At 39.9% G+C, this 10,166-nt stretch overlaps 1 protein-coding gene across 2 annotated transcripts; it reads left to right on the forward strand.

Moving 5' to 3' along the window:
• The first annotated feature begins 74 nt into the window (after positions 1–74).
• Positions 75–9,801, forward strand: tbc1d13 (TBC1 domain family, member 13). Of its 2 annotated transcripts, none has more exons than XM_068335643.1 (12): positions 75–157; positions 1,422–1,495; positions 1,588–1,628; positions 2,531–2,592; positions 3,140–3,239; positions 4,864–4,946; positions 5,125–5,284; positions 6,198–6,408; positions 6,484–6,647; positions 7,014–7,174; positions 7,264–7,321; positions 7,421–9,801. In XM_068335643.1, the coding sequence occupies exons 1-12, from the start codon at positions 135–137 to the stop codon at positions 7,484–7,486; spliced, it is 1,203 nt and encodes a 400-aa protein (XP_068191744.1). In that variant the 5' UTR covers positions 75–134; the 3' UTR covers positions 7,487–9,801. The 2 variants fall into 2 exon arrangements, with proteins under 2 accessions (XP_068191744.1, XP_068191745.1); XM_068335644.1 differs by lacking the exon at positions 75–157 and adding an exon at positions 592–625.
• Positions 9,802–10,166: the final 365 nt, after the last annotated feature.

The raw sequence follows: 10,166 nt of genomic DNA on the forward strand, positions 1-10,166 counted from the left end.
ACTCAGCTCCTCCGCCCAATAGCAGCATGACGTGCGCGCGCCGTGTTGTGGAGACGGAAGTGATAGGAGGGACTTCCTGTTCACGCTTCATTTGTCTGGGAAACAGTGAAAGGAGAGCATCGCGCAGCCCAGACATGTCTACTGCCTACAGGAACAGGTCAGCCTCACTAACTTTTTGTTCATTCATTGGCTGCAGGCCTTGCAGGCTGTGTGAAATATGTATTACTAAATAAAATAACGCTGAAAGTAGCGTCAGCACCGTTAAAGTTCCGTGTGAAGCTAACAGCAGCAGCAGCTCAGGTAACCATATACAAGCTTGAGTTTAAGCTTTAGCAAAGAGTTGCACATACACTGTGTACGTAGTAATATGATGTTTTACAGATTATAATATGATAGATAATGCCATAAATCGTCAGTATAACGGGCGTTTTACAAGTAAATCAACGCATTAACATCATCGTTTCTAGTAGCTAGACTAGCTCCCTGTTCACATCAGCTGACGCGTCAGGAAGCTAACGTCCAGCCAGTGGATTTGCTGACAGTGGATTTCTGTCTGAGAACAGATGTGAGTCGTTCACAGTTCAACTGGACCCAGAGGTCAGACTCTACACTATTGAGTCGAACGGTGGGTTCAATTTTAGAAGGACAATGTACAACTGAAGGCTTTTAAGCGATTTGGTTGTATTTTACATGGCAAAGAACATGGAACCAGCATTAGCTGTAGGTTGAAACATTTGATTGGAACAAGACATATCTAGAAAAAGTAGCTTGTGATAAGTCCTTTAAAATCGACATGAGCTCTGCAGGCAGTATGAGCACATATAAAATATTCATCACTGCATTGAGGTAAAAGTTTGTCATGGCATGATGATGATTGTGGCCCAGCTCTTGGTTGAGTAAGCAATAAGGGAATTTTTAGTTTTCTTTGAATGATTTTTGTTTTGTACTGTATTAACTGTGTCCGTGACCAGTGTCTCACAACCCAGTGCTCTTACTCACCTTGCATAATGGATAACGGTCTATTCACATTTCCATAAAAACAATTGAATTCATTGAAATTTCAATGTTGAAATGTTTGTACATCACTCTGTCATTTGTGTTTTTTGGAGCATTCGTAAAAACTGTTGGATTGTCACTAAATTTTTACAATATGTACTGTGTATATATATACTGTATATGTGTGTTTATATATGTGTGTATATATATACTGTACGGTGTATAAATATATATATATATATATATATATATAATCGTCGTAGAAACATCCGATTGTCACATTGTGAAATGGATGGAGATGATACACTTGCAATGTAAACACATTAACTCATTGACTGCCATTGATGTCTATAGATATTAGCTGGATACCAATTGTTTACTAATAATTTATATTTCTGTTCTAACCTTACCTTTTTTATCCTTAGGATACAAGAATTCAAAGTCAGTTTAAGTGAACAGAGCATTAACCTGAAGACTCTGAGGGAGTTGTGCTTCAATGGTAAGTCTCACACTTACTCACGCTTTTTTTTGGTCAATTTTTTTGTCTATGCCGACTGTGTGTTTAAGCCCTGTGTTCTTTATTGATCTCAGGAATCCCTTTTGAAGGAGGCATAAGAGCACTTTGCTGGAAAGTAAGTTGTATTACCTCTGTGTTGGAGTGTATACTGTATTTGATTCTGACGTTGAGGCCTTTTTTATTCTTTTACTCGTTGTAGTTTCGACCAATCAAAATAAAAATGATTTAACTGATTATGACAATTACATATAGACCTAATGCCTTTTATTACCTTCAGTACCAGTGTTAAACAGGCACTGGTCACAAACCAGGACCGAGAATAAAAACCTAATCTGCTGTCAGTTGGTGTATCTTCATTGATCTTCTAGTGTTTAGATAATGCGCTACAGTAATCCCTCGCGCTTCAGGATGCAAGGCTTTGGCAATATCAAACTTTGTACCAAACATATGAAAACAAATGTATTGGTATTATAAACCAAGCGCACCCATCAGAGTTCTCCCACCAGCAGGCAGCGCATCCCGGTCTGACCCAGAACTGGCGTTGGCGTCTTTGACAAGGAATGTGAACGAATGAATAAATAAATAAATGAATTTTATGACTCGTAAAGAAAGAAACAGACAAACAAATATACAACTGTCAAGCATGTTTATCAACGCGTCTTCGATGTGGAGCTGTTGTACATGTAGACATGGGTCACACACACTAACATCACTGCGGTTTTCATCACAGGGAGACGCCCCCCGGATAGAAAAAGTTTCGATTGCAGCGTCCACACACAATGTAGACCCGGCGTTTTCAAAAACCTTGGCCAGCGCTTTCGTCCCGGATATCTGTGCGTTGTCTTGTGGACGAAAGGCGTAACCGCCTTATGCCAAATTGTTCACATGATTCCTTCTGGCAGATGTTCCGTGATTAGTTGGGCGCTTGATTTACAGGTAGTGGGTGGAGTTAAAACGTGTGCTTGCGGAATGTTGTGATCTGTGTTCCATAAACTGATTGTTTTGTCCTCTTTTCAGATCTTACTCAATTACCTTCCTCCCGATCAGACATTATGGGAGTCTTTTCTCAAAAAGCAGAGGTAACCAAACCGAACTAGTTTCTGTGGTCAAAATGTTGTTCTACTAAAATAGAAATAAATGTCCAAATATTTTATTCTATTGAAATTTGTGTGATTTTTAAATAAATTTTGTTTACTGTGCAGTGTAAATCTTAAATACATTAAAATGACGCCATTTGTATACACATTGAAAGTTACTAATATATACAGTATTTGTCATAATTATGTTTTGATTTTATTATTTAATACTTAATACTTAATACCATTGTTTAAATGACCAGAAGACTTATGAACTCATCAGGAGAATACTGAGAAATACTAAAACCTAAAAATTATTTGATAACTTTCACACTTAGAAAGTTGCACTAACAAAGCCGGTGTGTGTTTTTTTGATTTGTACTGTATACATTGGAATGTTTTACTGTTGAACACAACAGTAAAATATTATTAAAATACTAATTTAAGTAAGTTAATAATCAGCCTCCCTTAGAAAAATGTTCACTATTATTATGATGTTTTCTAGCATGTTTTTAAGTCTTTCTTTCGTTTCGTCCTGTTTCTGTTCCAGGGAGGGGTATTCTCAGTTCCTGAAAGAAATGATCATCCAGCCTGGAATTGCCAAGGCCAATTTAGGCCTTTCCAGGGAAGATGTGACAATGGAGGACCACGTGAGTCAAGTCTCTGATGTTCTTTTCCAACAAAAGCTTTGTGTTAGTCTGGAGACAATTGCATAGAGAGGCTGAAACCAATATCCAGTTCTGACTGAAGAATCAAACCTTGTAGCATGTGCATAGTTTACATGAGAAGAAGACACGTGTAAGGGCTCTCGGTTGGGCGTGATGCAACCTAGAAAATCTGGAGTAGTTTCAGGGTGATGTATCCTTAGCCTGGCTTTAGTGGTAGTGACTGCTATCATACTACTTTTATGTGACTTTCTTCTCCCGTGCAACTCCTGCAACGTTTTACTGTTTTCATCTATAATGAATTTTCACCTCTAACAGCTGGTGAGACCAATTGTGTTTTATTAGTAACAAGGACAAATAGAAGTCCAAACATGTATTTGTATGATTTGGCAGGATGGATTGCTTCAAATATTCCTTGTGTAAATGTTTGACTGCATTTATCACAGGACTGAGTGTAACAGTAGAAGAGCATCAGCAACTCAGGAGGTCACCGCTGTAGTTCAGCTGTCTTTCACTCTTCAGTGGACCGCATTCACATTGTGGCCATGTTATACAGAAGCTCATCATTATGTCATTCTGTTGCCACCAACGTTCAAGTTGTAAAAACATTTTTAAAAAACATTAACATTTCACTATTTTCCTCCGGGATTATTAAAGTCTCTATCTATCTATCTATCTATCTATCTATCTATCTATCTATCTATCTATCTATCTATCTATCTATCTATCTATCTATCTATCTATCTATCTATCTATCTATCTATCTATCTATCTATCTATCTATCTATCTATCTATCTATCTATCTATCTATCTATCTATCTATCTATCTATCTATCTATCTATCTATCTATCTATCTATCTATCTATCTATCTATCTATCTATCTATCTATCTATCTATCTATCTATCTATCTGTCTCTCTGTCTCTCTGTCTCTCTGTCTCTCTGTCTCTCTCTGTAACATGTCCAATATCTAGCTATATCTGTAACATGTCCAATATCCAGCTGTCCAAACCTCTGGCTCCTGGAACCAGCAAATGGTGCAGCGTCTCCCATCCCTTCTGTGTTCCACATAGACTCATGGGTCACTTTATTAGGTATACGTTGCTAGTACCGGGTTGGACTCCCCTTTGCCTTCAGAGCTGCCTTAATCCTTTGTGGCATAGATTCAACAAAGTACTTGAAACGTTCCTCGGAGTTTGGTCCATATTGACATGATAGCAGTTGTAGATTTTTCCGCTGCACATTTGTGGGTTTGGTGCCTTGTCAGAGGGCTCCTTGACGTGTCCTGGAGGTGAACAGGCACTGTCTAGCTACAACTCCTCACCTCATTCTATGTTCCATGCTAGTCTTGAACTGACCACCCTTAAGTCTCCTTTTTCCCTCTTTGGCCAAAACTTAAGTGAACAGCAGTCTCCTTATAGAGACTACGTCAAATAAATCCATCCAAATAAAACTCTGAATGATTTCTATGCCCCCTCCCCCTTATGTTATGATCCATATTGTCATTCATGAGTATTCTAGAGCTATACCTGAACAGTGTGTGTTTAATAAGTCACCTTCAACTTGCAGGAATGTAATTTTGTCTTCATCCGATTTTTTTCTTTCAGCCTCTGAACCCAAACCCAGATAGCAGGTGGAATACCTATTTTAAAGATAATGAAATTCTTCTACAAATTGACAAGGATGTAAGGTATGCCTTTAAAACTAAGTGTATTTTTTGTCAGTGATTGCGTTTACAGGAAAGGACCACAGCTTATTTATAAAACATGAAATTAACTCGTTTTAAAAAGAATCAGAGTCACTGAGCATGAAACAAGATGTTCTGTGCAGCTAAAATATGACACAGATGTCTTGTCTACATGTTTCAGGCGGCTGTATCCAGACATGGCGTTTTTTCAGCGTCCTACAGAATACCCTTGTCAACTTATCTTGGATCCTCAGAATGATTATGAGACCCTTCGTCGGCGTGTCGAGCAAACCACCCTGAAAGCACAAACTGTAAATCGCAACCGCAGCGGAGTCACTAATGTGAGTATGTTGGTCCAGTTCGTTTGTGGCTCCTGGTCTTTAAAAAAGTATTAAATAATCAGCAGAACTAAAGCTGAGCATCTCCCGTGATTAAAGTTAGAGGAGGAAACCAGGGTAGAGCAGAGAACGGACACTAATATAAGTTCATGTTTCCAAACTTCAAACTCAGCTTGAGATTATTAATCATATGGAATGATGCTCACACTCATGCAGACAGGTTAGCAGTGGAGACACAGGTGCAGTAACTACTGTCAGAGTACGTCCAGTAAAGCAGATGGAAACAGCAGGTAGAGACAGAATCTCCTCTAGATACAAAGTATATGAAGGTAAATGAAACAAGCTTCTCCAGATACAAAGTCAGTGAGGTAAAAGAATATCTACAGTAGATACGTTTGAGAAATGGAGACCTTTGCTCATTTCTGGTGAGAATCTCAGCTGCACCTCTCATTTTCTTCTCCATGCCTGTCGGACAGTGCAGTTGGTTGGATTATCATTATTTATATTAGCAGGAATAGTAATAATATATGTTACTGTCATACTGAGATACTCTTGTATTTTTTTCATGTGAACATGTGATCAGGTACAGCCCTTTCACTCCTCCAGCTTACAGTATGTGGTTTGATTTCCCCTTTGGTCCAGACTAAATCCTGGCACAGACCACTCATCTGATGAAGATCATCCTGATGAAGGATGTAAAACAGATTCTTGTTTCAGATGAACAGTTGATCAATGATTTCTTTGACTGATGATCTTAATTGTTGACAAAGGTCAACTCGTACTAGAAGCGTTTCCTGAATTTTTTGGTTGTACTCTGAATAAACTGAACAATAAGGTAGTTGTTCTATAAAGAGAATGATGCATTTTGCAGAGTACAGTCCTGAAACCACCTGATAAAGTAAATATCCTCTTCCAGGTCAGCTCACCTGGAAAAGCTCTAAACCTGTATCCATCTAATGAGTATGAAGTGCTGCCCAGTGGGAGTGAAGCACACTGGGAGGTGGTGGAGCGGATCCTCTTCATCTATGCCAAACTCAACCCGGGCATTGCCTACGTGCAGGGGATGAATGAAATTGTTGGACCAATCTACTACACCTTTGCTACAGACCCCAACTGCAAGTGGAAAGGTCGGCAGTTTTTGAACTGAATTGTGAAGACGTTTCACACATGGGAATTGACGTTCCTTCCTGTTTCATGTTCAGAGCACGCTGAAGCAGATACGTTCTTCTGTTTCACCAACCTGATGTCAGAGAACAGAGACAACTTCATCAAGAGCCTCGATGACTCTCAGTGTGGCATCACATTCAAGATGGAAAGTGTGTATTCAATGCTCAAGGACAAAGACCTGGTGCTCTATCTTAAACTGGTAAGGTCATGGGTTTATTCGTTGTACTGTACCTCTAAAACTAGTGGCTGAAGCAGCCTGCTACGTATCAGCATTCCCAACACTGTGCTTCAACACAGCTGACCACCAGCAGGACAGGAAATGTACATGTGAAGCCTGGTAGTGTAACCAGTGGAAGTGGTCATGTTTGGTGATGATGATGATATGATGTTCATATGTTTATATTCCATCTTAGACACAGGGTATCTGTATCTTTGGACCATGTTTCGAGTTGACTAGAGAAAGAACATTTTTGATAACGATATCTTGATTATTAGTGGGGGGGGGCGATCATATTCTTTTAAGTCCACAGTATTGATGTTCTCTTGTTTTCTTGTGTCCAAACAGGAAGAGCAGAACATCAAACCTCAGTATTTCACCTTTCGCTGGCTGACCTTGTTGCTGTCGCAGGAGTTCCTCCTGCCAGACGTCATCCGGATCTGGGACACCCTGTTTTCTGATCAGGATCGATTCCACTTCCTCATCCTGGTCTGCTGCGCCATGCTCATGTGAGCTTTCACGCTATGCTCCCTTTCATCCTACAGCGATAAAACCTCATCATGTGACTCCAGATCTCTATTCTCCTTCCTCTTGACAGACTCATCCGGGAGGACCTACTGGCAGGAGACTTCACGGTGAATATGAGATTACTGCAGGTAAAGCTTTATAACCTACATATGGAATACATGTGAAGGTCATTATTTCAAAGGTAGACTCTCAGGGATGTTCTTCTGTCTCTGGCTGATGTTCCTCAGGACTACCCCATCTCAGATGTTCACACCATTCTGACCAAGGCCAAGGAGCTGCAGGAAAACTCCTAAGCTGCTCATGGTCTCTCTGCTCAGAGGTGAGGTGAGAGCTCAGACTGACTGACGTGCATTACCATGTCAAACATGGACATGGAAGGAATCGATGAAGAGCTTGGACAGATGTTTTGGGAGAACCCAGCATCCTTGTTTTTAACTCCAAATGATGTATGAGAACTGCTGTGAAACCACAGGGAGATGCTGAAACTTCCTGGAAGTGACGGGAAGAGGCTCCTCACAGCCGTCTCCCATTGGAGACTTCTGGTGTTCAAATCGGATGTTTGATCTGAATGTCTGGAGAAGTGTCCATATTAGTCCTGCACTACCAGAGAAGTGGGAGAAGAGGGTTACCAGTCTCCACGTTTCACAGTACAGCCAGAATCCCTTGGAATGGATTCAGTAAATTTTCAACTGGGAGGAGCTATAGTGCATGTTTAATGTTCTGGTTGTTGTTGTTGTTTTTTTAGTGGTTTATAATTTACGAAATCGTGTTTGCCTTATTTGTTGAATAATAAGAAACAGGAGGCAGGATTTCTGGTTATATTTTCTATGTGAGCTCAAATAAATCGGAGGTGATTGCTGATTGAGAGCTGAATCCATAACCTTGTGAAAGTGATTGAGCGCTGTGGTGATTTCAACATGTGGTGAGCTTCTCCCTTGCTGATGCCTGTTTTACTCACAGACTGGTTGGTCATGATGGTCATGGTTGAACCCACCTATGGAAGAGTGGAGGTACTGGTATCTTGTGCATCCAAGGGTTGAAGACCCTCACCAGGTGTGGTTTTACAACCGTCACTGCCTCAGCAGCAGTTTGAAGACACCCAGATGAGCACAAATACATTAGCTTCTTCTAAAACATTGCAGCTTAGTGTCAGCGTTCCAACGGTCAGCTGACACTCCTCGGTTCAGTGTACCAAGAGCCCTGTGTTTCCAGCAGGGACAGGAAGGATGATCTAAACCTGGCCAGCTCTGCCTGCCAACTGCTCTGTAGTTGTCAAAATGACAAAATCAAAGTTAATACAAATAAAAAATGTTTCTAGCCATGCAGAGAAGGCTAACGTTTGAACAGCCTTCAAATGGTGCTGCAGCAATGGTTACTGAAGACGTAGAAGCACAGTTAGTTCTATGCATACCTGTGGAACCTCTGGTTGAAGATCTGATAGAAAGTCTGTTATGTAGGTGTGGCATCGTTGATAGTCTGGAGTATTATAGTTGTAAACACTTAAGAGTCCATACGTTGATGGTTCTAAACCCTGTTCTGACAGGTGTCCACTTCCTGCCAAGACTACGTCACCATGAGGCCATGTCTCCTAAACTGGTTGCCCAGGCCTCTGACGTCAGCTTTCAACTGTAGATGAAAAGAAACACTAACCCCGAAACAGAGCTTTGATTTACATCTTTCGCGTACTTGTCCTTTGAGCGCCATGTGATTTGTGTGGCAGGTCATATCTGAATTACAGTAAGCCTACATCTACTAGTGGTGTAATATCCACTAATTATGTAATGGGAAATTTTGGGGAGCTGAGGAGGAGCAATCTCAGAAAGCTTTTTAGAGAATGTGTTGATGGTGTTTCGTCTCATTGGCCTTGGTGAAATGTTTGGTTTCATGAAGTGTGAATAAGTTGAGGTCACTGGGATTCCCTCGGTGTCTCCTCGTTTTGTTGGAACAGCACATTTTCAAACGTGATTCTTCATATAAAGAATATAATGTCAAACTGGTTAAAGGCCTTTGATTCCTTTCTGTCTGGTCTTTTGTTTTTTAATCATTCCTTAGTGATTTAAAAACAGTGACTTCCCTTTGAGGGAAGTCTCCTGTTGAGGATTGAATAAAACTTTGAAACGTAGTGTTTAATTTCCAATAATTCTGAGACAGACCAAATATGTCTAATAGAAGTACATTTAAGTTTGGTTAAACAAAAAGAGCCTTTTCTTTCTCGAGATGACATGTTGTCCTCCTGGCAGTTTCATTAAGTCAGCTTGTCCTGAGACGAGCTGTCCTTATCGTCTTCCTTTTCCTGTCCTCTTCAGATGCCACAATCTGAGTTTGAAAGAGCCAAAAGTCATGAGTACCAAAATTTAAAAGAAAAAAAATTGTGTTGGTGAGATAATTTGAGGGACTGTTACTTGTTGGCATCAATCTTTTTTTAAATGATATTTATTGCTCTCGTTTTATTTCCCTGGGGTATTCATTCTTTTCTTCTTCTTCATTGGTTATTTGTTTTCAGATTTTGTATGTTTTTTTTGCAAAGTCTCCAGTGTTAAAATTTGTATATATGTTTTTAAGTGTTTGCACATGTGCATTAAAATAAATGATGATATAATCAAACCTCACCCCCTGAGACAAGTTGTAATTAAAGGTGTGTCCTTTACAGAATTTATTACTCCACAATCAAATAATGACTTCAAAAATAACCAAACACAATGTGTATTTGGACAAACAACTCATTTAATAAGTACAACTTGTGAAAAAAACCACAGCCTTTCAGAATGGGATGAGAACTTGGCCTGTGATATTCACGAGTTCACAAAATACTCAGTTTCACACATATTTCTTGGCGAGCCCAATGATACACCTGCCTGATGCTCTTGTGTCTTCTGTCAGTGTAAGTCCATACATGTTGGTGCAAACGCTGATATTTTAATTTCCTTTATTTTACACATAATGAGCTCCTGGCGCAGTCAGAAACAGTTCACA

Source organism: Antennarius striatus, chromosome 15, assembly GCF_040054535.1.
Source record: "Antennarius striatus isolate MH-2024 chromosome 15, ASM4005453v1, whole genome shotgun sequence".
Taxonomy (NCBI): domain Eukaryota; kingdom Metazoa; phylum Chordata; class Actinopteri; order Lophiiformes; family Antennariidae; genus Antennarius; species Antennarius striatus.